This window comes from Carlito syrichta, unplaced genomic scaffold (assembly GCF_000164805.1).
Source record: "Carlito syrichta isolate Samal-C Ts95f unplaced genomic scaffold, Tarsius_syrichta-2.0.1 Scaffold288851, whole genome shotgun sequence".
NCBI lineage: Eukaryota > Metazoa > Chordata > Mammalia > Primates > Tarsiidae > Carlito > Carlito syrichta.
The window spans coordinates 206,460-229,076 of NW_007232947.1; the positions used below are offsets into that span (position 1 = coordinate 206,460).

The 22,617-nt window shown below is 35.1% G+C and overlaps 1 protein-coding gene across 4 annotated transcripts in view; it reads right to left on the bottom strand.

Annotated features, from left to right (window-relative positions):
* SYT1 (synaptotagmin 1) overlaps positions 1–22,617 on the bottom strand; it is a 588,991-nt gene that overhangs the window by 136,307 nt on the left and 430,067 nt on the right. For all 4 annotated transcript variants that reach the window (XM_021710395.1, XM_008053907.2, XM_008053906.2 and 1 more), the window contains 2 exons: positions 21,210–21,377; positions 17,916–18,083 (listed from right to left, as the gene is read on the bottom strand). In XM_021710395.1, coding sequence (XP_021566070.1) covers positions 17,916–18,083; positions 21,210–21,377 — 336 coding nt within the window. The remainder of the gene's footprint in view (positions 1–17,915; positions 18,084–21,209; positions 21,378–22,617) is intronic.

The window sequence follows — 22,617 nt, forward strand, 5'->3', positions numbered from 1 at the left end:
AACATAGCTTTTTCCCACCTAGGAAAGTGTAGTATGTCCCACTCTGAAACTGTGATTTAAAAAATAACACTGTAAATACTGGGAAGTCTTACTCCTTGAACTTCTGGTAGGCTGACTAGGGAGTTAAATCTTAGTTATCAGAAGCAAGGCCAAGGCCTTGTTGAAATAAAAGGATGGTTCAGCCTCTCCTCAATCCTCATACTTTTCCTGGGTGACATGTATAACCACTTAAGTGGAACTTTGATATCATAGCAGAATATCTGAAACTTACCAGGTTGTTGCCATAGAGCAAAATTGCCAACCACCAAAGAGCTTCCTGTGATGGCCAGGAACAAAAATTTGTCCCTTTGGAACAAAAAATCTGATGGCTACTTATAACAGTTGGCATTTAAAAAAAATGCGAGTTTGAGCAATCTGTGCTCAGGAAAGTATTTTAGATCAATATGGTTGTGTGATAGCATAACACAAAAGTGTTTCTACAAAAGTGTAGAAAGTCTTTTTAATGGTATATTCCCTGCTGCATTAACCTAGGGTATAAGTCTTTGTCTATTTATTTTGACCCATTCCTGGCAGGGCATGGAAAATTTACTACAAAAACTTTTCTTCACCAGTCATGATTTTATTCCAAAAACTTTTTTTTCACCAGTCATGATTTTATTCCAGCAACAGTTTTTCTTAACTCTTTCTAAATTTCTCAGTTTCCTAGTGATACATGTATGACACTGCACATCTCAAATCCCATAGCTGCACCACAGGGGTGCTCTAGGTCTTATTCTTAAATGCTAACCCATTTTGACCTTCCTATTTTCAAAGTTCTTAAGGACAAATACAAAATATTTTCTTGAATAATTTACTGGATAATTTCTGGAGCAAATTAATTTGGAGGAAGTAAAAGAAAAACTCCCCATAGGGATCTAAGTAAAAATGGGCCCCTCCTCCCACTGTGGATTCCTGCTGGCAGGAGTCTTGGGAGGAGAAAAGAGAACGAAGGAAGGATCGTGAGGGTTTACCTCCTTTTTCTTGTAACTCATGGCAGAGCATGTAAATCTGCTCTGAAACCAATATACTGGACTGAACTTTGAAAGATTAGTTGTTTGTTATATCAAAGGTATGTCTCTGCGTATTTATAAACGTATATTTACATTGTTAAAAATGTAAATTTACATATGTATACATCATGGAATACTACATAGTCAAAAAAAGAATGAAATCATGTCCTTTGCAACAAAATGGATGGAGCTGGAGATCATCATCCTTAGTGAACTTAGAAACAGGAAACCAAACACCATATGTTCTTACTTGAATATGGGAGCTAAATGATCACAAAGATGGAAATAATAGATGCTGGGGACACCAATAAGGGGGGAAGTGGGAAATGGAGCTAGGGTCCAGAAATTACCTATGGAACATAATGTTCACAATCTGGGGAATGGGCCACATGAGAGCCAATCTCCACCAATATACAATATGTTCATGAAACAAACATGCATATGTCCCCTCTGAATCTAATATCAAAAAGGGACCAAAATACTCTCAGCATCCTAAAACAATTATTTTTATTTTATAGATTCTCAGATTATTTTTATACATATCCAAATACTTTAAAAGCCCACTACAAAAGCATATATATAATTTATATCTAATTTTTATTTTCTGCTTTTTTCTTAACATATTAAAGCATTTTCCTACATAATTATGTCTAGTGGTTATCTAATATTCCATTAAGTCATAATATAAGTAGCCATTGTTTTTGTTGACTATTGAGACTATTTTAACATGTAAAATTATAAGTTAGAGTATGTTGGCATCTATGAATATCTATAGTAGTTTAGATATGAAGGCCAAAGGCCCAGTTTGCTGAAATTTCTGTTTACCATGATTTTTGTTTTTAATTTTAAAGACATGGGGTACAATTTACCATAATTCTTTATAAATGAAATTTCACATCTCTAGATTGAATTTTTGGTGTCAAGTAGACTTTGTTAAAATAAAAGAATTTTAAAACTTTGTATCTTTTTTTTTTTTTTTTTTACAAGGTAGCTGGTGGGAAAGTCAACATGATATGACTTGTTTGTGTTATAACATTCATTTAACTTTCCACTGAGAGTTTGCGCCTGTGGAACTTGACCAAGAAAGTTAGTCAGGGCTGATATATGGAAACCCACTCTGATAAATCAGCTCCCCAAATCTATCATTGTAGTCCACAGCTTCAGGATTCAGTTTCCTCTATTTTTCACTGTCAAAAACAGATTACTTTGGAAGAGACTAAAAACCCAAGTGCCATTATCATTGTTTATCAAAGTAATTGTAGAGGGTATATCCTACTGTGATGGGTCTTATGAAAATGGAGGGAACGATTAGAAGTGAAAAAAAAAAAAAAAAAGAAAGGGCATGTAAGGCTTGATTTAGATTGATGCCACTGCTCTTTTTCTCCCATGGCTTTGCTTTTTAAATACCTTCTTTGATGAATCACAGGGCTGTTAGATCCCACGGGAGATCACCTTGTCTATTCCCTTATCTTGAAGCAAGGCTACAAACCCATGCCTCCATTCTTATTTTTAAAAATCCTGCAGAGATGTAGACTCTTTTAGATATCTGTTTCAACATTTAACACTTCCAGTAGGATCTTACTGAGCTTAATTTTTCTTCCCACATTTGAATGCTTTTCTTTTTTATTTGGACTTCAGTGTCTTCAGAAAGTCATTCCAAGCAGCCTCAAATAGAAGTGTCACTACTAATTAATGGACACTCATCACTGAGTTCTACCATTCCTAGAAAGAAATTTTGGTTCTTCTATTTTAAGAGTCCCAATCATATTGGAAACTATCATAGATGCCACAGCCTTGAGACCTAGGGAGGAGGGAATTTACTTCAGAAACATGAGGCTGGGTCCCAATGGCTTCTAGAGCACATGAAAGGGTCCTGCAAATGTGAGGCAATATTAATATTCATTGATACACTCACACAAACAAAGATAATGAAAATCTTACCTAAACTTATCACTTGTTAAATGACCTACATTTGGTGGACAAATGGGAACTAATCAAAGTTGAAACATATAAGACATGGAAGGTAATCCAAACAGATGCAGGCATTTAAACAAGAAATCGCAGAGTTTTTTTTTTCTTTTCTTTTTGTAAGGAAGGATAAAGCACAGAATGATGTCAGTAGCAGTTTTCATTTGAGGATAGCTGAGTTCCCAATTTTCACAGTCTCCGAATACGTTTGAATAAGTTATGTCTTAAACTCTCTGGAAAATTTTATCTTACTCTTTACAAAATTTTTGTCTAGGGATGCCAGAAGTTGCTTTTAGGAAGAACCATTTTTGTTCTCAGTTCTGAAGTTGAGTATATATGATTTCATCTGGAAAGGAGGCATCCTGAGGCATTTTCTTAGGGAACGTTACCAGACTGTATAGTAATAATGGGAGGGGTGGGGGGGAAAGGCGAGTCACCCCCAGACCCTGAGAGACACAATCCACTGCACTCCGCCTGTCATATCTCCAGCATTTGCATCCCTCCTTTTATTTGAGCACTCTAACTAATGGCTGGGCAAGTGGCTCTGTGCTTCACTTAGAGGAGATCACACAATGTCACAAGCATTATCTCCCAGTAAAAAGTACACATGATGAACTGGTTTCTGCTCCCAGTTACTTATGTTCTAGCCCAGGGCACTGAATTCATTATGTGCTGAACATGAGGATCTGAAAGCTTTGATCCTTGTGATTGTGTATTGGATTTTTACATGTATTCATCTTCTGGTGACTTGTATAACACATTCTGATAAATACTTATCTTAGACTCAAACCCAGTGCCCCGAACAGCAGCCCTGGCCTAGATCAGCCTTATTAAAATTCAGCCATGTCTCATCCTTTTTCTATCTTCAGGTTCGGTTCTGTTGTCTATGGAGTAGCAGTCATTGGAATAAATGATTCCCTTTCCTCCACCATACCAAAAGAGGAAGAGCTAGAATTCAAACTGTCTGTATGTTATTTAAATAGGCATCTTCTTGATCCTGATTCCTTCTTTGGGAAAATCCTCAGTCCATTTTTTTAAAAAAGGAAAGGCTACCATATTCACATGCTACATTTATTTCATAAGTTAATTACCAGCCAGGTCCCTGATTCTTTTTCTGAACATTTCCTAAACTCCCAATGCTAGGAATGTGACTTAAATTCTCTGCTCTAACAGAATTTAACAATGGAGTAAAGAGTCATTAACATGGAGTTTGAAATAAGGCAAACCTTTAGTTTAAGTTTCTAGCCATTACTTGCTGTGTATGTGATTTTAGGCAAGTTTCTTAGCATCTGTGACCCAGTTTCCTCATTTGCAAAATTGGCTTAATAATATCTCTAACACAGTTTGTGAGATTTCACTAAACTAATGTATTTAGTTATTTCAGATTTAAATTAAATTTGCCAATTACTTTTCCTCTCAAGGGGATTGGTCAGCAATTAGAATTACACAATTAGAAAAATTCTGAAGAGGAATATAAGCCAGCAGGGAGACGGGATTGGGTTTGGGGGCTTGCAGTGGTGGTGAGAGTCAAAGTCTCCAGAAACCACTGAAGAGAGGTGCTGCTATGCGAGACACCAGGTATAGCACCAGCTAATATAAAGTTCTAAAAATATTAACTGAAAATGACAACAACAATTTCTCTTCAATAAAGACTAGATATGCTGAAAAATTCACATCTGATATACACAGTGTTTAACAATTTAGCTTAGTTGTATGCAAAATTAGTTGAAATAATTCCCATAAAGATGACATGAAAACCTCCAGGCAGAAATGCTGCAATTTATTCTTCAAAATATTAAACATTTGGAGTTCAAAGAAAGGATAAATTGAGGACCAAATGACATGTGTTTAGTAATTATCTGGTTTTGTAAGATGTAGTGTGTGCTTTTTCTCTCTTTCATAAGAAGTAGAGTTTTGAAATGGAAATTTAGGAGAATGGTCAGTACCATATCCAAATTGTAGTACTTTATAGGAGAACTTTTAACTCTTGGCAGGTTTTATTGCTCTTTAAGAATTTTCATAATGACAAAATATTGGACAATTCTTTAGAGATCACTATCTTATTTCTGCTTGGAGGTATTAATAGGGAAGTTACTCTATTGCACAGGGACTTAGAAAACTCTAAGCATACAGAGATATTTTGCTTTGCAAATAACTTTCTCTTGTAGACCGAATTCAATGCTATTTGAAAAACATTAAAATACATGCTTCATTGATCTTCAGTGTTTTCGGTAGAACGTTCCATTCCATGTTCCTTGTCATTTCTGGTATAAGGGAAAGTGATGGTGGAGATGGAAGAGATTATTTCCTTCTTCCAGGAACTTGTAATATAGTGGAATGGAGTAAGCCAGACAACGGGGAATGGAGGGACTTGAAAACAACATCTGTATCCTTTGTGGGACCTTTCATGCATACCTTTATCATAGAGAGAGTGACCCAGACAACTTGAGAGCAGCTAAGAGACTTAAGAGTGGAGTTGAATTGAAGCAGGCTGTTGATGCCCTTCCTTTGCACACAGTGTGGTGCTGGCAGAGTTGCTACAGGTTGAGAGTAAGAGAAACACAAAAACTATAGGGCATGTGTAGAGCATGATTTCAGGCAAGTTTTTTAGTGTCTGTGAATCTCAGTTTCCTTATCTGCAAATTTGACTTAATATCTGTAAGACAGTTGGTGAGATCTGAGACACAGTTTGTGTGTCACTGACTAAGACATCATCCCTAGCATAGACCCTGTAACCTCTTTTTCAGTTAGAGGCAATTTAGCATCATGGATAAGATACTGAATCTCAGTCCTTCTACTATTAGTCCCATGGCTGCATGCAATTCCATCTTCTCTGAGTTGCAGCTTCATTGTCCATTAATTGAGGATGACAATGGTGCCTACGCTATGTTGTTATTGTAAGGAGTATTTAGGATTACACACTTAGCACAGGGCTTGGTTTATACAAATACTCAGTAGATTTGAGCTTATATATGGCCAAAGGTCAATTTGTTCTATACTTAATTTTCCAAGTAACAGCACTATTTACCAAAAGGAACAAAAATGACATTTTTTAAAAAACAAAATTAGGCTATTCTACTGTAACACTTAGGTTTCATAGCCCTTATGTCATTTTCAAACATGGTCTTGATATAAACAAAACATCAGCATGATACTGCTTAGATAGGTGATGACCTTGAAAAGAAAAAATGCATCTCTTCTCGGTTTCTAAGTTAAACATTGATGTTGATTTTATATTAGGCAGACATTTCAAAGGCTGCATTCTACATTCCCTATTTATGACTTAGGCTATCCAAAAATGTGCTCTAAAATCAAAATATGAAACTTCAGACTCTTTACCTATTTTAGTATTCTAATCTCTATTTCCATTTTTTTTTTTTTTGGACACTGAGATAAGAAGAGACTATTCCCAACACTATGTTGGTTCCTGAAACTTTTTTTTCTCCTTTCTTTAAAATGCTAGCAGGAAGTGAGAATTCAGGGAAGCACTTTGTCAAATTCTCATTTATTCATGTAGAAATAACAGCTTAAACTAAGAGCAGTTGGTTAACTTCTGGTAAATAGCAACCTCTGACCACATTCCAGAGGGTCTGTAGCTTAGAGAATGAGAAGACTTGACTAGAAGTATTTTCAAATTTTCTTCTTTGTCCTCTGCTAGAATTGTACCTGGGGACTTCCACTTCAGTCACAAATGCTCTGGTCTGCGTTCTAGTGTTATCCAGGGTCCTGAAATTTGTTCTTGCATATAAACTAATTGTGTTCTATGTGAAAATAAAAAATGCTGATGTGGAGGGCATTATCAGAAAGGATGCTGAAAGCAGGATCTCCTTCAAGGATGAAAGGAGTCACCTCTGACAACGTTGCCCTGTGAACATGTGAAAGTTGTTAAGTAGATGGTTTGGCCCAAGTTGGGTTTGCTGTGCCCTGGGTTCTCCTGCTGAGCAACACTCTGCTGTGTTTTCCAAGCTGGAATCTGCCAGCTCCTGAAGCCCAGGAGCAAGATGCCCCAGTGAGTACCCTGCCATGCGTTTCTGGTTCAAAGTCTTGCTGTGGCCTGTCTCAGGGGGGAACTAATTGCATGTTATTAATGATTTGGGGGACATTTAAAGTAGAGCAAAAGTAAGAGAGACAGTGAGTGCCAGAAGCTGTTCTGTATAAAGTAAACTGACAGGGAATTCTTTCATCAGCTTTAGCCAAAAAGCTAGCAGCCATTCCATTTCACTTTCAGGCACTTGATATCTGGGAAAGGTGAAAGGTAGTGGTGATGAGGATATTGAAAAGGTCACTGGCCCTGCAGTGAGAAGAAAACTATTCCTGAAGCTTTTAAATGGTCTAGAAACAATGGGTTGTTCCCCCCTCCCCCACTAAAATAAAGTGAATAACTACTTGTATTCAATTGTTTATTTTAGGAATTCATTTGGCACCAGGAAGACCTGTGCTTGAAAAATAACTTTAAAACCTCAAACACATAAATACATAAACTATTTCACATTTTTCCATTGTATTTGACATCAGAGGAAATAAGGCTCAGAGAGTTTATAAGATTTGGACTCCGAGTCCCAAACTCAGTTAATCCATGCCATAGTTTTTCCTAAGAGCTAATTACTGTGATGGGTAAAAGTGTGAGCCACTTTCCTTATTAATAAGAAGCTTATTCTCTACCTGCCAAGACAAGACAGGTAAACAAGGCATCATCTTATGTAATGGCATTATGTGACTACGCACCTACACTTAGAGAATAAGATTGTTTGCAGTGCCAACTGTATAGTACAGGAGAGGCAACATACTGCCAAGGTCAAGAGTCAAAGTGATGCTGAGCATTCTAAGAAAAGCTAAAGAGAATGAGAAGAAAACATGACTGACTCTTGTCTAGTAGGTACCAAGTACATTCCTATATAGACTAATTATTATCTGAGGTACTGGTTATTCTAACTTTAAGGAAGTGCAACACAGACACCTGCCTATAAACAACAGTTCTAGGAGAAATGAAACTTATCCACAGAAAACTGCGCAAGTATAACAGCTTTATTAATAATAATCCCAAACTGTAAACAACCCAAAAGTGCAATAACAGGAAAATGGATAAACAAATTTTGGAATATCACACAATAGACTACCACTCAGCAATAAAAAGAGGTGGAATACTATGGCATGTAACTGTATGAAGGATCCCCAAACACCATACTGAGCAAAAGAAGCTAGACATAAAATAGTATGAGTCCATGTATCTGTAGTTCAAGAACAGGCTAACTATCTATGGTGAGAAAAGTTAGAACAGAGGTTCCCTCTAGGAGTTTGAGCTGGAGACTGATTGAAAAGAGGCATGAGGGACTTTTTGAGTGTAAGAAATGTTCTGTAACTTGATTCGAGTAATGGTTACGCTAGCATATACACTTGTCAAGACTCATTGAACCGTACCCTTAACATCTGTGCATTTTATTACATGTCAGTTTTATCTACATTTGAAAGGCATGATGTTTCTAGAAAAGAGCAATTAAAGGATTTGAGGAATCTCTGAGAAAGTATAAAGATAAGCTGCAAAAGGTTTAGTGCTCACATTTAGAACTTTGCTTTTACATCAGAAGAATTCAGCCTAGAACTTCTTACCCTAAAGGGCTAGTAGAAAATGATTTTAGAATCAAAGAAGTTGATATGTTAGTCTCAAGTTCTTATTGTCTAGTCACATGGCCGATGCCTGGGTTCCTCATCTCTAAAAAGGGAATCTTAGTACCAAGAGGAATAGTAATAAGAAATATGACCTTGGGAGACAAGATGAAAGAGAGACTTGAATATTTTCAATAAATATTACTAAACAAGTGTCAGGAAAGACATTCTCAGAATATCTGAGTACTGTTTCAAATGGGGCCCCAGTCAACCTAGAGCATCATGATTCCGTGTTAAGGATTTCAGTGCCTAAACTTTTTTTTTTTTTGAGTTGGGGTCTCACTCTGTCGCCCAGACTGGAGTGCAGTGGCCGCTCCTGGCCACCGCAGCCTCGACCTGCTGTGCTCCGGCAAACCTTCCGCCTCAACCTTCCAAGTCGCTGGAACTACAGGCGCACGCTACCACGCCCGGCTGATTTTTTGATTTATTGTAGAGATGAGGTCTCACCAAGTTGCCCAGGCGGGTCTCGAACCCGCGGGCTCAGGCAATCCACTCACCTCGGCCTCCCAAAGTGCTGGGATTACAGGCTGAACCACAGAGCCCGGCCCCTAAACATTTTTTAAAGCAGTTTCATCGCTGGATGTGGTAACTTATGTCTCTAATCCCAGCACTTTTGGAGGCTGAGGTGGGAGGATTGCTTGAGCCCAGGAGTTCAAGACCAGCCTGAGCAATATAGCAATACCTCATCTCTACAAAAAAAAAATAATAAAAAATTAGTTAGTGTGGTGATGTGTACCTGTAGTCCTAGCAACTTGGGAGGCTGAGGTGAAAGGATCACCTGAGCCCAGGAGGACAAGGGAGTGGTGAGCTGTGATCATGCCACTGCACTCCAGCCTGGGTGACAAAGTAAGTTCCTGACTAAAAAAAAAAAATTGCTTTATTGATGATTCACATACCATAAAATTCACTCATTTAAAGTGTACAATTTGGTGGATTTTAGCATATTCCCAGGGCTATGTAACCATCACTGCTATCTAATTGTAGAATATTTTCATCACTCCAGAAATAAATCCCATATCCTTATCTGTCATTCTCCAGTTCCTCACTCTTCTCTTAATCTTAGGCATTAATCTACTTCTCGTCTGTGAATTTGCCTATACTGGTTCTCCAATATTATAGCATCTGTCAGCACTTCATTCCTTTTTATGTACAAATAATTTTCTATTGTATGGATATACTACATTTTGTGTATCTATTCATCAGTTGATGAACATTTAGCGTTCTACTTTTTGACTATTATGAAAAATGCTATTGTAAACATTCTTGCTTTTTTGTGCGCATATCTGTTTACATTTTTCTTGAGTGCATATCTAGTGGGATTGCTAGCTAATGGTGACTCTATTTAACATTTTGAGGAACTGTCAAACTGTTTTTCAAAGTGACTACAACATTTTACATTCTCACTAGTAATGGATGAGAGTTCTTATTTCTTCACATCTTTGCTAATATTTGCTATGTTAGTCGTTTTGATTTTAGCAAAGTATGAAACCTTGTTTCTTTGTGTGGTGTCAAAGATTGAAGGAGTTATTGGTTCACGGTCACTCTATGTTGGCACTATCTTCTACTCACACGTGCTGAGTCTTATACTGGGTTGGTTTTTGTAAGATCTTTTCACACTGCAAAGACTCCTGCATATGAGATCTAGGTTCAGACTTCATCAGAGCCATGTATAACAGGGCCCTCTGAATTTTTAGGCTGTCTCAGTTTCCTCACAAAAGAAAGGATCTAAGTCTAATGGTCAGAGCAGTGCTTTTTCAGCTGGCAAGGAAATAATATTTTCAATAACAGAAACACTGATCACTGTTTTCAATAACCAAAATAACTAATATTTATTGAGAGTTCATCTGGTACCAAGTATTATTCTAAGTGCTTTACATGTATTATCTCATGTCGAGTGTTTCACAACTCATGGAGGTGAGTAAGGTAAATCTCATTTTATGGAGGGATTAGATAACAAGCCCAAGAACACACCCATAATCAATGGAGTCATGGTGATCCTCATAGGTGAATCCAGAGCCAGAGCTTTAATCTCCCTTGCAGTTCTGTCTCACCATTAATTTACAATTGACTTAGCTTAGTGGGTCTATCTTATCTACCGTTGTATTCCTAGAAACTAGCATGATACCTGGTTTATAAAAGGGGTTTAATAAATATATATTGAATAAATGAAGGATTTAAGGTCTTTTGTTCATGATTAGAAGAACTTGACTGTGTTTAAAAGAGGTATGTTTGTGTATCTATGTATGCTCTTTTTCTGTTTCATCTTTTATTTATTTAAGCACTTTTTTTTCAGAAAAAGCCCTTATTCTCCTCCATTATTCTGTAGTACAACCAGTACGACTCAACTGCTGACATTTCATCTAATTGTGGAGTAACAGATTGTGATGGATTAAGATTTCACAGTACAAACATTTGGCCTGCTCCAAGGTAGGTAGGAGTAAGACAGAAGGTAAAAACATTTAATTTGAAGATTCACAAACAAGATAATTAAAAAGATTGCTTCAAAACATATGAGGAACTCAACAGAAAAGATTATATTTTAAAAGGTTTAAATGTGTGGAAGACAGAACAAGGTATTCTCCAGCATTGATCATGTCATTTCCCACTCAAAATCCTCTTCACTATTTCAATAATATGGAAAACTAGATGCAGACAAGATTGCTCTTATCTGTATTATTTTTCTCATTCTACTTTTGTTTTCTATTTGCTTCCATTTTGGCTGGAATTCAAAAGTATTTGGGATTACCTTATAAGTAATACAGCTGGAATAACTGAATATCCTCCAAAGATGACTTCCTCAAATGTGATAGGACTTCTGATGCATTTTGTTAAAGAAAATTCTTTTTTTTTCTTCTAATTTGTTTGACCAATTTACTGGGAAATATTTGTTTAAGCACCTTGAATGTTCCTGACATGGTGCTATGTAAGGTGGTCAACAAAGTAGACAATATCCTTGACTCACTGAGCTTTAGTCAACTAAATGACAATATGGTGGAACAGAGAGAAAGTCGGCTTAGGAGTCAGACAGACCTGTTCTAAATCCTTGCTCTGCTGTTTATTTTCTGAGTGGCACTGAGTAGATCACATGATCTAACTTGTAAAATGGAGCTATCAAGAGTTACTCCTAGGTTGCTCTAAGAACTCCATAAGATGATTTGAGGAAGGCACTTGGTTGAGTGCTTGTCACAAAGGTGGGCCTGGCTTTTGTATTCTGACTCTCGGCCTTGGGAAGAACACATTCTACAAGCTTTATTTAGTGTCCTGAGTCTAGAGTCATCAGTCTGATATTTTATTCCTCAGGATATCTGCTCAAGCTTTCACTCCTCTCTTACATGTGTCTGTCATTGGACATCTTAGCTCTTGAAGACCTCTTTTCTTTTACTTCTGGAAGGCATTCTCAGTTTCTGTTGGCTTAATCAATTAGCCCATTTTTTCCAACTCTTCTTTGGAGCCTTCCTGTCTACCTGTTTTCCTCTTGTCTAACACATAGTATTTGTTTGTTTAAAACTCTTATTGGATCTTTGTGAGGCTTTTAAAAATGATGATCTTGGAAACCACATCATAAAGTAGATAATATTAGTTGTTTTAGAATATATTTATAATTGGTGACTGAAATTCTGACCAAAGGCTCAGACTAAATAAGCCGTAACTATGACCAAAGACAGTCTATAAAAAAATTCAAACACATTTGTATTTCTTTATGAGTTTAAAGGGAAATCAATATGTTCCAAGTCTCGTAAAATAGAAACATAGATATTAAGTACAGTAAAATATATAACAGTTTAATAGGCCATAATATGATTCAATACTACTAAACTATATGTATTATAATATAAATTTGACTAAACAAATTTTCTAAAATGATAAACTTAGATTTTGTTTCTGGTCTTTGAATTTTCCATAGAATGGATTCTTTCTCATTTTCCTCTGAATTAATTTCCATGTTGTAAGCAGAGACTTACACAATAGCTTTAACAAGGTCATAACTTTAAATAAAGGTTAAATTATGCTAACCCATAAGCTCTGTGTATATCGTGGAAACAGGATGAAAAAGAGGGTTTCAGAGAGAAAAGACACTAACTAAGCCTTTACCAAAAAAAAAATGTTAGTGAGAGAAAATTTTATTATCATTTTCAAGACCATAAACAAAAACAGTAACAATGATGATTTTGCTAAACATTATACTGCCTTTGTCTTTAAAGAAACTGAAAAAAAAAACGAAAGAGGTACTAAAGTATTTTCAGTGTTCAGTGCTAGAACACTTTGTTGACAGGTTTTCAGAATACTTCAGGCTTTATTTGTAAAGTAAGAACACAATTATTGTTAACATGGACTTTGAAAAGAGAGTTGGGAAACATTTCTTACAGTATAATAAACATCTCTCTTCATCTCTTCATTCAAAAATATTTTTGCACACCTACTATGTGCTTGCCTCTATAATCAAACTTGGTTTTACAGTAGGGAGCAATAGATGTGGCTGCTACCTGAATGGAGGTTTCAGGCTGGTAAACAAGAACACCTTCCTGAAATGCAATGGATGTAAATGAATGTCTCTGCTGCATTTCTCAAATGTGATAGGTTATGCGTGACAAGGAAGGTTCATATTGGCAACTGTGCTTCAAGTTCCAGCAATTAACCTTTTATAAGGATTTCCAATCAGGGTATTGATTTGTTGGGTGGAGATTCTCGGAGAGCGTGTTACCATCTGATTGCTAAATGTACTTAGAAACAGTATCAGTTCTTTCATAATCTTTGAACATAAAAGATCTTATAAGGAATAATGATTTTTACCTATTCTGAAGAAGTATTAAGTAATTGACCATTGAAGACTAAAAAAACTTTGCCATTTGATTGAATATGTATTCTCCAAAAGCTTTTCTGTGAAGTAAATGTTTTTGTAATTAGGCTTAAAAATGTGAAATTTTCTTGCAAAATTGATTTTCCATTAAAGTACTAAAGTAGTTTTGCTTCCCTTCTGCTTGGGTACTAATTAAATTATGTCCCAACTTGTTTTAATTCAGCAATCAATTTTTTTTCCATTTGCACTGGATTACAGAATCTCATTTAAAAAATCACTCTTTACCAAATTCCACACAAAGCAAAGGTGATAGACTTATTCTCTAATGAAAACAAAACAGTACTGGTCAAGTCAAGAGAGCTTGCAGCATATCAGGGCAGAATGCTCAAGAGACCCAAAAAAGGCTTAGCTGTTTTCTGGTCCTATCTACTTCTTATGCTGTTTTTTTAAAGATAAGAAGCCGTAGTGGAAAGGCATGATGATGAAAATGAAAATTTAAATAATAGGAATAAAATGTTAAAATAAAAAAGGGCTAAATATTTTGATGATGTACCTGATCCTGGGGTGAGACAATTTCTTAAATGGTTAGAAATAAAATATATAAGAGAAGAATGGAATCAAAGCTGTTGATTGTAACATTTGAAATAATTATGTCAAATTGTTAAATGAACGAATTATTCTAAAGTATAAAGGTTGGCTTTAGGTTTGGCTTATGGGTGGCATAAATATTTATTTTTTGAATAATTGTAAAGAAGAAAATCTCAGCTGGGTACAGTGGTTCACACCTGTTATCCCAGCAAATGGGAAGCCAAGATGGGAGAATTGCTTGAGTCCAGGAGTTTGAGACCAGCCTAGACAACACAGACCAAGTATCTACGAAAAATTAAAAAATTAGCCACACATGAAAGGTCAGTGTCTGTAGTTCCAGGTACTCGGGAGACTGAGGCAGAGGATTGCCTGAGTCCAGGAGGTCAAGGCTGTGGTGAGCTGTGATCACAATTATGTCACTGCACTCCAGCCTGGGCAACAGAGTGAGATCCCAACTCAACAACAACAAAACCAAAAACAAAAAAAGAGGAAAATCTCAAAAATTCAACATAGACAGCCTGAGGCTCTACAAAATTTGGTAGTCTTTTACAAATGGAAGAATTGTGTGTTTGATTATAAAATATGATTTTTCAGGCCATATAAAAAATAAAGAAACAACAGTTTTATATGTAACCACCTTGAAACTCAGAGGATACACATTTCTTTTTTAAAGAAACACAAGAGAAAGTCTGAGGTGTCTCTAAGGTCAAGTTCCATTTTCATTTGTTAGAAGGTGGGGAGGAAGCAGTCAATCATTCATCATCATCATAAAAAAAAAGATGAATCTAAACCAGTGAGGTGGCTTTGATTGTGTTAATTTAAGGAACATTATCAAACCAAATGGAAACCTCACCAGTGCTGTTCACCTTGAGGATAGAATCTAGTAGTGGGAACTGTGTGCTTATTATGGCTCTTTCTGGCAAAGCTTTCCTCTGCCACAGCCCCTCCTTTGTAAACATGTGTTTACTAACTTCCAGATGAGGCTCTTACACTCTCCGTGTTCTTTCCTATGCCTTTATAAATTGCTTGCACATTATTCATCACTAAAATAACACATAATCTTTTAACTTACACAGTTGCCTCCTCATCTTCTGACTTTTATAGTTGTCAGCTTTTGGGCAACAACACCTTACCCCATTTTATCAAAATCTCAGAGTTGGATCTCAGTAGGTCTGATTTAACCTGCTTAAATCCAAGTATTTACTGAACAGCCTACTATAATTAGCAGTTCCATTGCTAGATTCCAAAGCTGTTCCTTGAATTTCTTTTTCTCATTTTCTTTGATATATTTCATCTCATTATGACATGAAAAATAACATTAAAAAAGAAGCAAGATAAATATTAAATTTTTAAATTTTATGCATAGTTCTTCCTTATGAGTGAATTAACATTAACCTTAAGTTCATCAACTGTATGAAAAGAGAAGTATTCAATCATTCAATATGTTTCTAGATAATTAACAAAGTAGTGAGATGTTTCATTTTGAATTTTTGTATTTTATGGAAGTGTTTGTACAAATTTCTTATTTGGGGAATAAAGTAGAACCATAATAAATATTTGTTATGATTGGTTTATTTGTTACTGGTTTGTATTAATTGGACGGTTTCTGGTTGACTTGTCAGTTGGATATTGGAATAAGGTCCACTTGCACCTCCCAGTGACCAACTGTTAGGTGCATGTCTTACACTCCCTACCTTAACCTGGATAACTATCAGGTAGTATGGGATCAAAGGTCACACTGAAGTGGGTTTCTGAAAAGTTGAGAAATATTTCTGCCTAAGTTAAGGGAATATAGACCATCCAGCAATTTTCCTCTTTCAAAAGTATTTGAGAATGAACAGAGTTTGAGACTTAATACTAAGCTGATCTGTCTTTTTCTGGAATCTAAATGGTGAGATAGACAGCCCATTCCATTTTTTAAATCTAGAAAGTGGCCTAATGTTATTTACCCCTTATCTTACTTACCAATTAAATAGAATAGACCATAAAGGACCTAGCACAGGGTCTGGTATGCGGTAAATGCATGATAAATGACAGATCTTTTTTTTCGTGATTCATTTTTGTGTGTGTGTTTTCTTTCTCCTTTTTGTGTTTTCATCTCCCTATTTGTTGCACTCTTTTCCTTCTATCTTTATCTACCTTTCTATTCTTTTTCTCACTGTTGTTAGGCTTATTGGATGTCTGTGGGAGATATTAATGGGAAATAATAATTGTATCATTACATTATTTTAAAACTCTAGAGATTCTCCTTTTGATGTCTTCTCAGGAATAGTAAGTTTTGGTTTGTGATTGAGTGATAATTTCCCTTTATCAAGACATAGGTAACCTTATGAAACAGATGCCTAGCTTATAAAGTATCTCTGGATGACTAGACCCAGTTAGAAACTTTCTTATAATACAGGAAATAAGATTCCAGTTACATTTTATATCTGAAGAATTACATATTCTCAATGATATATGCTCTATCTTTTCATGCCACTGTCCATTAGCAGCAGTAAATTAAAATTGTGCAAATAAATTGAAGTCTTAGAATGACTTTAGTTCTTATGATTTTAAAGAAATTGTTTTTCCAATTTACATGAGTAATTTTGTTCATAATTTTAATTTTGTCCACAGTAGGACTAAATTGATCTCAATATTCAAGAATGTTGACTAATCTATTTGTACAAGATTATCTATATATAAATTCTTCTTCCAAAAGGAAAGCACAGCTTAACTCAAGTCATTTTGACTCTTTTTGTACAACCACATAGTAATTTTAGAGCACAAACAAAATCCAATTTCAGCAAAAGAATGAACAAATCCATTCTAAAATGTCACTTTATCATATAGAGGGTATGAAGTTAGTAGCTTCAGATTGATCACAGAAAACCTTAGGCTGAGAGGATTCCCAGGTGATCAACATTGTTGAGTTTCTCTGAGGGCTTGACCCTCTCTCTGATCTCTCTGGTGGCCCCAAAGTGACCATATCCTACAGAATCTTAGGGATCTGGCGATCCTAAATGACTGAGCCTGTTTGTAATCCCTTGGGTCTACAATCAAATGTCAGGACCCAAAAGTGGCTGGGAAGGGAGTTGTTTTAGGATTTTGGAGAAGCTAAGGGTTATTTGCTTTCCTGGTACTGGACTACTGAAATGTTTGCAGAGAAAAATACTAGTGCCAGGCAGGCATAGCATAATCAAATAGAATTGATTATTATGTAGCTTCAATGCACTAAGGATATTGAACTTCCCTTTTCAAGTCATGGAAAAATACTTGGTTAAGCTATTAAAATGGGGAAAAAACAATGTGAGGAGTACTATAAAAAATGTGAGTCATTTAAAAACTGTGTTTAATATCAGGCTTTGTGAATTATACTTGATGTTTTGCCCATCATGCTCTGATAACAATGAACTGTCTGTGATATGCAGAAATAATCAAGGAAAAAGTGCCATTTTATTTTCATGTAGTAACTACAAAGCCTATATTGAAAACACAAAATGATTGTGGAAAAATTGAGGAGTAAGATGATTTTTCATTCTTCTTTTAAATAAATAGGATTTGGGTGTGACATTTCATAAGCTTTAGGAAATAGTCTCTCTCTCTGTGCATGTGTGTATGTGGGTATGTCCAGGGAAGTTGTTTATAGACCCAGGACAAAAATCTCTCGTTTCTTTCAAATAACATCCAGAAGACCTGTATGCTTTTTAACAAGGTTTTGCAAGCCCCTGACCCTATTTTCCTTACTGTCAACAGCTAAAGAAAGGCCCACATCCCCTTTTGCAAAGAGCATCCCTCAATAGCTTTTTATATGAGTAGCAACTGATGAGTACAGTTTGTGATATTAGAAATGCTAATGATTGCCTTACCTCTTCCTTCTCAGCACTTTGCAGATCACGCCATTCCTCAGTTACATGGCCAAAATCCACTGTGTTCATGGGGACTTTAAATTCTCCAATGATATCATGCTTGGAGAAACGATCAAAATCATACACAGCCATCACAAGAGTTTTGCCACCCAGTTCTGAGTATGGCACCTAAATAAAAAGAGACGAGAATAAAATATCTGGTCACAAAAAAGTTGAAAACATACTACTTCATAGTGTTTAATTTAATATTTATGTTGGATAAACAGAACGGGGAGATAATTTTGCTTTTGGTTATTTCTTAAATTGATACTTTTGACCAACTGCTTGGGGCTTAAATTACTTGAGAGAAAAAGAAGAATTTATCCTAGTGATTTATGATAACAGCTTCTAGAAGCTGTTAGTATTATTAGTAATAGATCCCACTATTAGTCATGCTATAAATACTTTAAGATTAATAAAGGAATAACCAGGCCAACTGCATTGACTCTATAAATAAGTTTTTCTAGTAGACTATTTGGTTATTATTCTGGTTACAAGTTAAATTGTCAGGGTGTGACTTACTGAGGGACAGAAAACTTGTTTCAAAAGTTCCATTGATGCTTTTAAGCCATTTAATGATGTATTAAAAAGTATGTTAGGAGTCTGAAAGGATTTAAATGAAATTCACAAGTGTCTCACCTACTCCCTAAAATAATTTGCTGATTGACAAGAGCATACTAGGAAATTGATATTTTGAACATCAGAGATGCATTATAATATGGATCTTGAAGTTCATTCTTAGGTATGACACGCTTTAGGATGAGTGGTGGCAAAAGGCCAAGACCTAATGAATTCTCCAGCTGTTCAGATATATCTGGAACAGATGCTATGAGTTGGGATATTTATTAGTGGCATTTTTAATATTCAGGAAGAGCAGTGCAATTCAAGTAAGCTACACTTCAGCAACTGGATAGAACTGCCTAATTAAGGAATTGTTTAGACTTGTCTTAAAGGTTTGATCAATTTTCATATACTTCCTATTATTTTATTAGTGTAAATGGTTGTCTTAGGCTCCAGCAAACATTTCTCAATTAACTCCATGTACTAAGGAGAAAGAAGAAGGAGAAATATTGGGCATGTACATAGAAAAAAATTTGTTTTCCTAAGACTTTTTTTCCTGTCATTTATTTATCATGTATTTGGAATCTGATTTTTAATTAAAATAGTATGATAAAAAACTAAGCATAATACTTTTTCATTTTGGAAGGAATCTAAAATATGTCCTCCTATAGAGTTGACTCTCAAAGGAAGAAGTAAAAAATTTTAGAGTAGGGATAAACCTTTGAAAATTTCATTGTATATCTCAAATCTCTCTAGATTTTTTGATGATTGTACTGAATAGCAACAATCAAAAGCCTGGTCTTGGGGTCCTGGCTTTCTCAACTTTCCATCGGAAGGATCTGGGATGTGACTAAACTTCAGTATATTCATCTATTACATTGTGATAGTACTGCAATAGTGCCTAAATCATGGACTGTTTTGAGAATGAATAAATATATGTAAAACACCTAGCACAGAGTAAGCATTTGATAAATATTTACTGTTTAAATGATTAGTAGCTCTTTCAGATAAAAGTTTGGGGGAAAAAGGAGATAAATTTAGTTCGGGGCATGTTAAGTTCCCATTAAGTGGATTTAAATACATTCCAAAGCCAATCCTCTTTAAACTCTCCTATGTTTCCATTTCTATATCATATTTCCTCTGGCATTTCAAGATGCATAATCTATAATGTCTACTGGATAAATGAATCAGTTCTCTAGAAAAGCTAGAATATTTATATAATACATCAATATGTATTATACTTTGAATTTATTTATACTTTGATCAACCTTCCTGCATAAAATCTAACTTGATAAAAATTTATAGAAAATTCAAAAAATTTCAATAATTACACTTTTTGGAGTCATAGAAATTACTAATAAAATTATCAGCAGTATAAATTTCTAAGAACTAATATGCAGCTAACTCAAAACAAAACAAAGCCTGAACAACATTATTTCAAATAATTTAAGAATCTGCTTACTAAATTCTGGTTAGACCCTGCTGACCTAAATCAAGATTAACAAGTAGTTAAATAAAGCGATTGTGATTACCATTTGCAATACTTTAAAAATTTTATTTCTTTTTGTGTTTTGTAGTATGTTGATTATAGTGCCTAGCTCTTTATAAGCTGAGTATTTCCAGAATGTTTTCACTTCTACTTTTAATTAACTGTCTAGGTACAAAAAAGATAGATTTTTAAGTAAGATTACTGAAAACACATTGGGGACTTTTATCTTGAAAACTCAAAAATTTTAAAGTGAATAGGAAGGCCCTTTTGCTTTACAAAATTGAAAACAACGTTCAAGAAAATGACTCATACCCTCAGTTTCATCAATTTATTTCATACTAGAATGTTTGTCAACATGAGGTAACTGCCGTTGCTAAGTCTGGCTGATGGACGGGGTGATTTTGAATCAGCCTGCTGGCATATTCACAGACATTTCCTTTTCCAGAAATATGTTCTTCTAAATAATGCATTAATTTTTTTTTCGCATATTAAGGATAGCCACCAAAAGAATTGTTTTTATGAATGACTTCAAGCCAAGAGCCACAAAGATCCCTGAGTTCTGCAGGGCATGTTTTCCTGACAAGATATTATATAGCTGGAATCTCTTTTTGTCATTGTTTGTCAAGTGAGGTGTCTCAACAAAATGAGTAACATCAGAGAAAAGCCAAGAGTAAAAGAAAAAGGCTAGAAATGCAGTTAAACAATATGTTCATATTATTTTTATTGAAAAATTGAGAAGAATGGCTTTAAAGTACTGAAATTTCTCCTGTACACAGAAAATTTTGTAGCAAGAGTCATATCTATTAGTGTAATGTAAACATTGGAACATAGCTTTTTTATTCTGGGATTGCAGCAGAGTTTACCTATTTTCATGAATTTTATCACTCAGAAAAAATCATGATTTCATTGTTTTGGTTTTGTTTCAGAGAGGGACCTCACTTTTTGGATGTGGCTATGACATCCTAATTGTGTTTCAATCCATCCCACTTGGAAATGACCGAGCTGAATCCTACTTTAATCATGCTGAGATGCATTGTAGAATTCTCACTAGAATGAAGATAAGAATGTAAGATATTCTGGCTTGAAATAATTGCCAGTTTCTGGACAAGCATTCATGTGCATGTCTATGTATATGTCAGGATGAGATCAGTCTTTTAGTTAAAACAACAATGGAAAAGTTCTAAGCAAATATTAAAATAAAATACCTTGAAAGTAAATTGCTCATTGAAGACTGGATTAAGAGTTTTTCGGTGGACTTTTGTCTCAAATTTCTTCTTTTTATCAGGCAGCAAAAACACTTTCACGTAAGGGTCAGATGTACCCCCCATGTCCAAGGCGGGCAGTTCAGCAGCCTGGATAATCCCCACCAGCAGCTGAAATTGATGACAGAATATAGCACACAAAGACATTGGTGGATATTTTGGAAAAGACTGATTTGTTCACAATGTCGCATATTGGGATATATTCCTTTTCTTTGTTTTTAATAAACTTTTTTTCTCTTATGAATCTGAACACAGAAGGCAAATGAAGAGAGCTACATAGACTTCAGAAACCCAATTACAACAGATGTAGACTCTGGGAAGCCTGGTTTTAAGCACAAAAGAGGCTTTTAAAAGGTTGCTGATTACAGTTAAATATGGAATTCATATTTGCAAAAGGGTTGCAATCAAATGACTTTCCAGTTGCTAAAAGCCCTAGTGCATTGTTTTCCTTTTTCAGGGCATGATTTGTAAGTGAAAATAAATTGTTAAACAATCACACATTTGTAATTATAAAGTAGGAAATTTTTATTCTTTGGCAAAACCTCACACTAGCTAAATAGAGATTTCTTTGACACTAGGTAGCATTTTGAGAATAAAAAATATAGAATTTTCCAGTTTCTATTATATTTGACCTTCACTTATGTGTTGGCTATATTTATTTTAATTTTCAGTAGAATGATGATTATCTATGAAATTCTGTTTTTAAATATAGGACATGGAGTCAAAGAAATGTAATCTCAGCTTCATAGAGAGGAATGGGAGATTGCAGATAAGGTTTTTCATGCTAAGTAACTATGTTTCTGATTTTTTTTCAAACACAGCAGAAACATCTGCATTTCTTCTAGTCTGTTTTGTCACGGATACATTTCTAGGCCTTATTAGGAATATTAGACTATTTTGAGATTGTTATTATTTTTTGCAAAGAAAAAAAAAAACAGTTGTCAGTAGAGTATTTAAATACTTTGCCGTGAGAGATTTTATGTCAACAGACTGGTTTAAACTCATATGGGGAGCAAAAGTAGACTTTTATTGTTATTCAACGTATATACTATTCAGTAAATGCAGTCACACCGTGGGTTTTTACATCAAAACCTGAAAATTTAAGCCTGTGACTGCTTAGCCAATAGAATAGGAAAGTAATTCAACTCCTTAAAAAAAAAGCCACACTTATTTTGTGTGACCCACCATTTTCTCAAGTGCATTTTGGCTAGATGACTCAATTTTTAACCTGAGCAAAAAAATACATTGAATGATTATGTTATTCCTATTTTAATGCTTCAATGTCTTTTTTGTAGATTCATCATACAACGGTAGCAATAACAGGGCTGGATTGTAAGTATGCAAAACATAG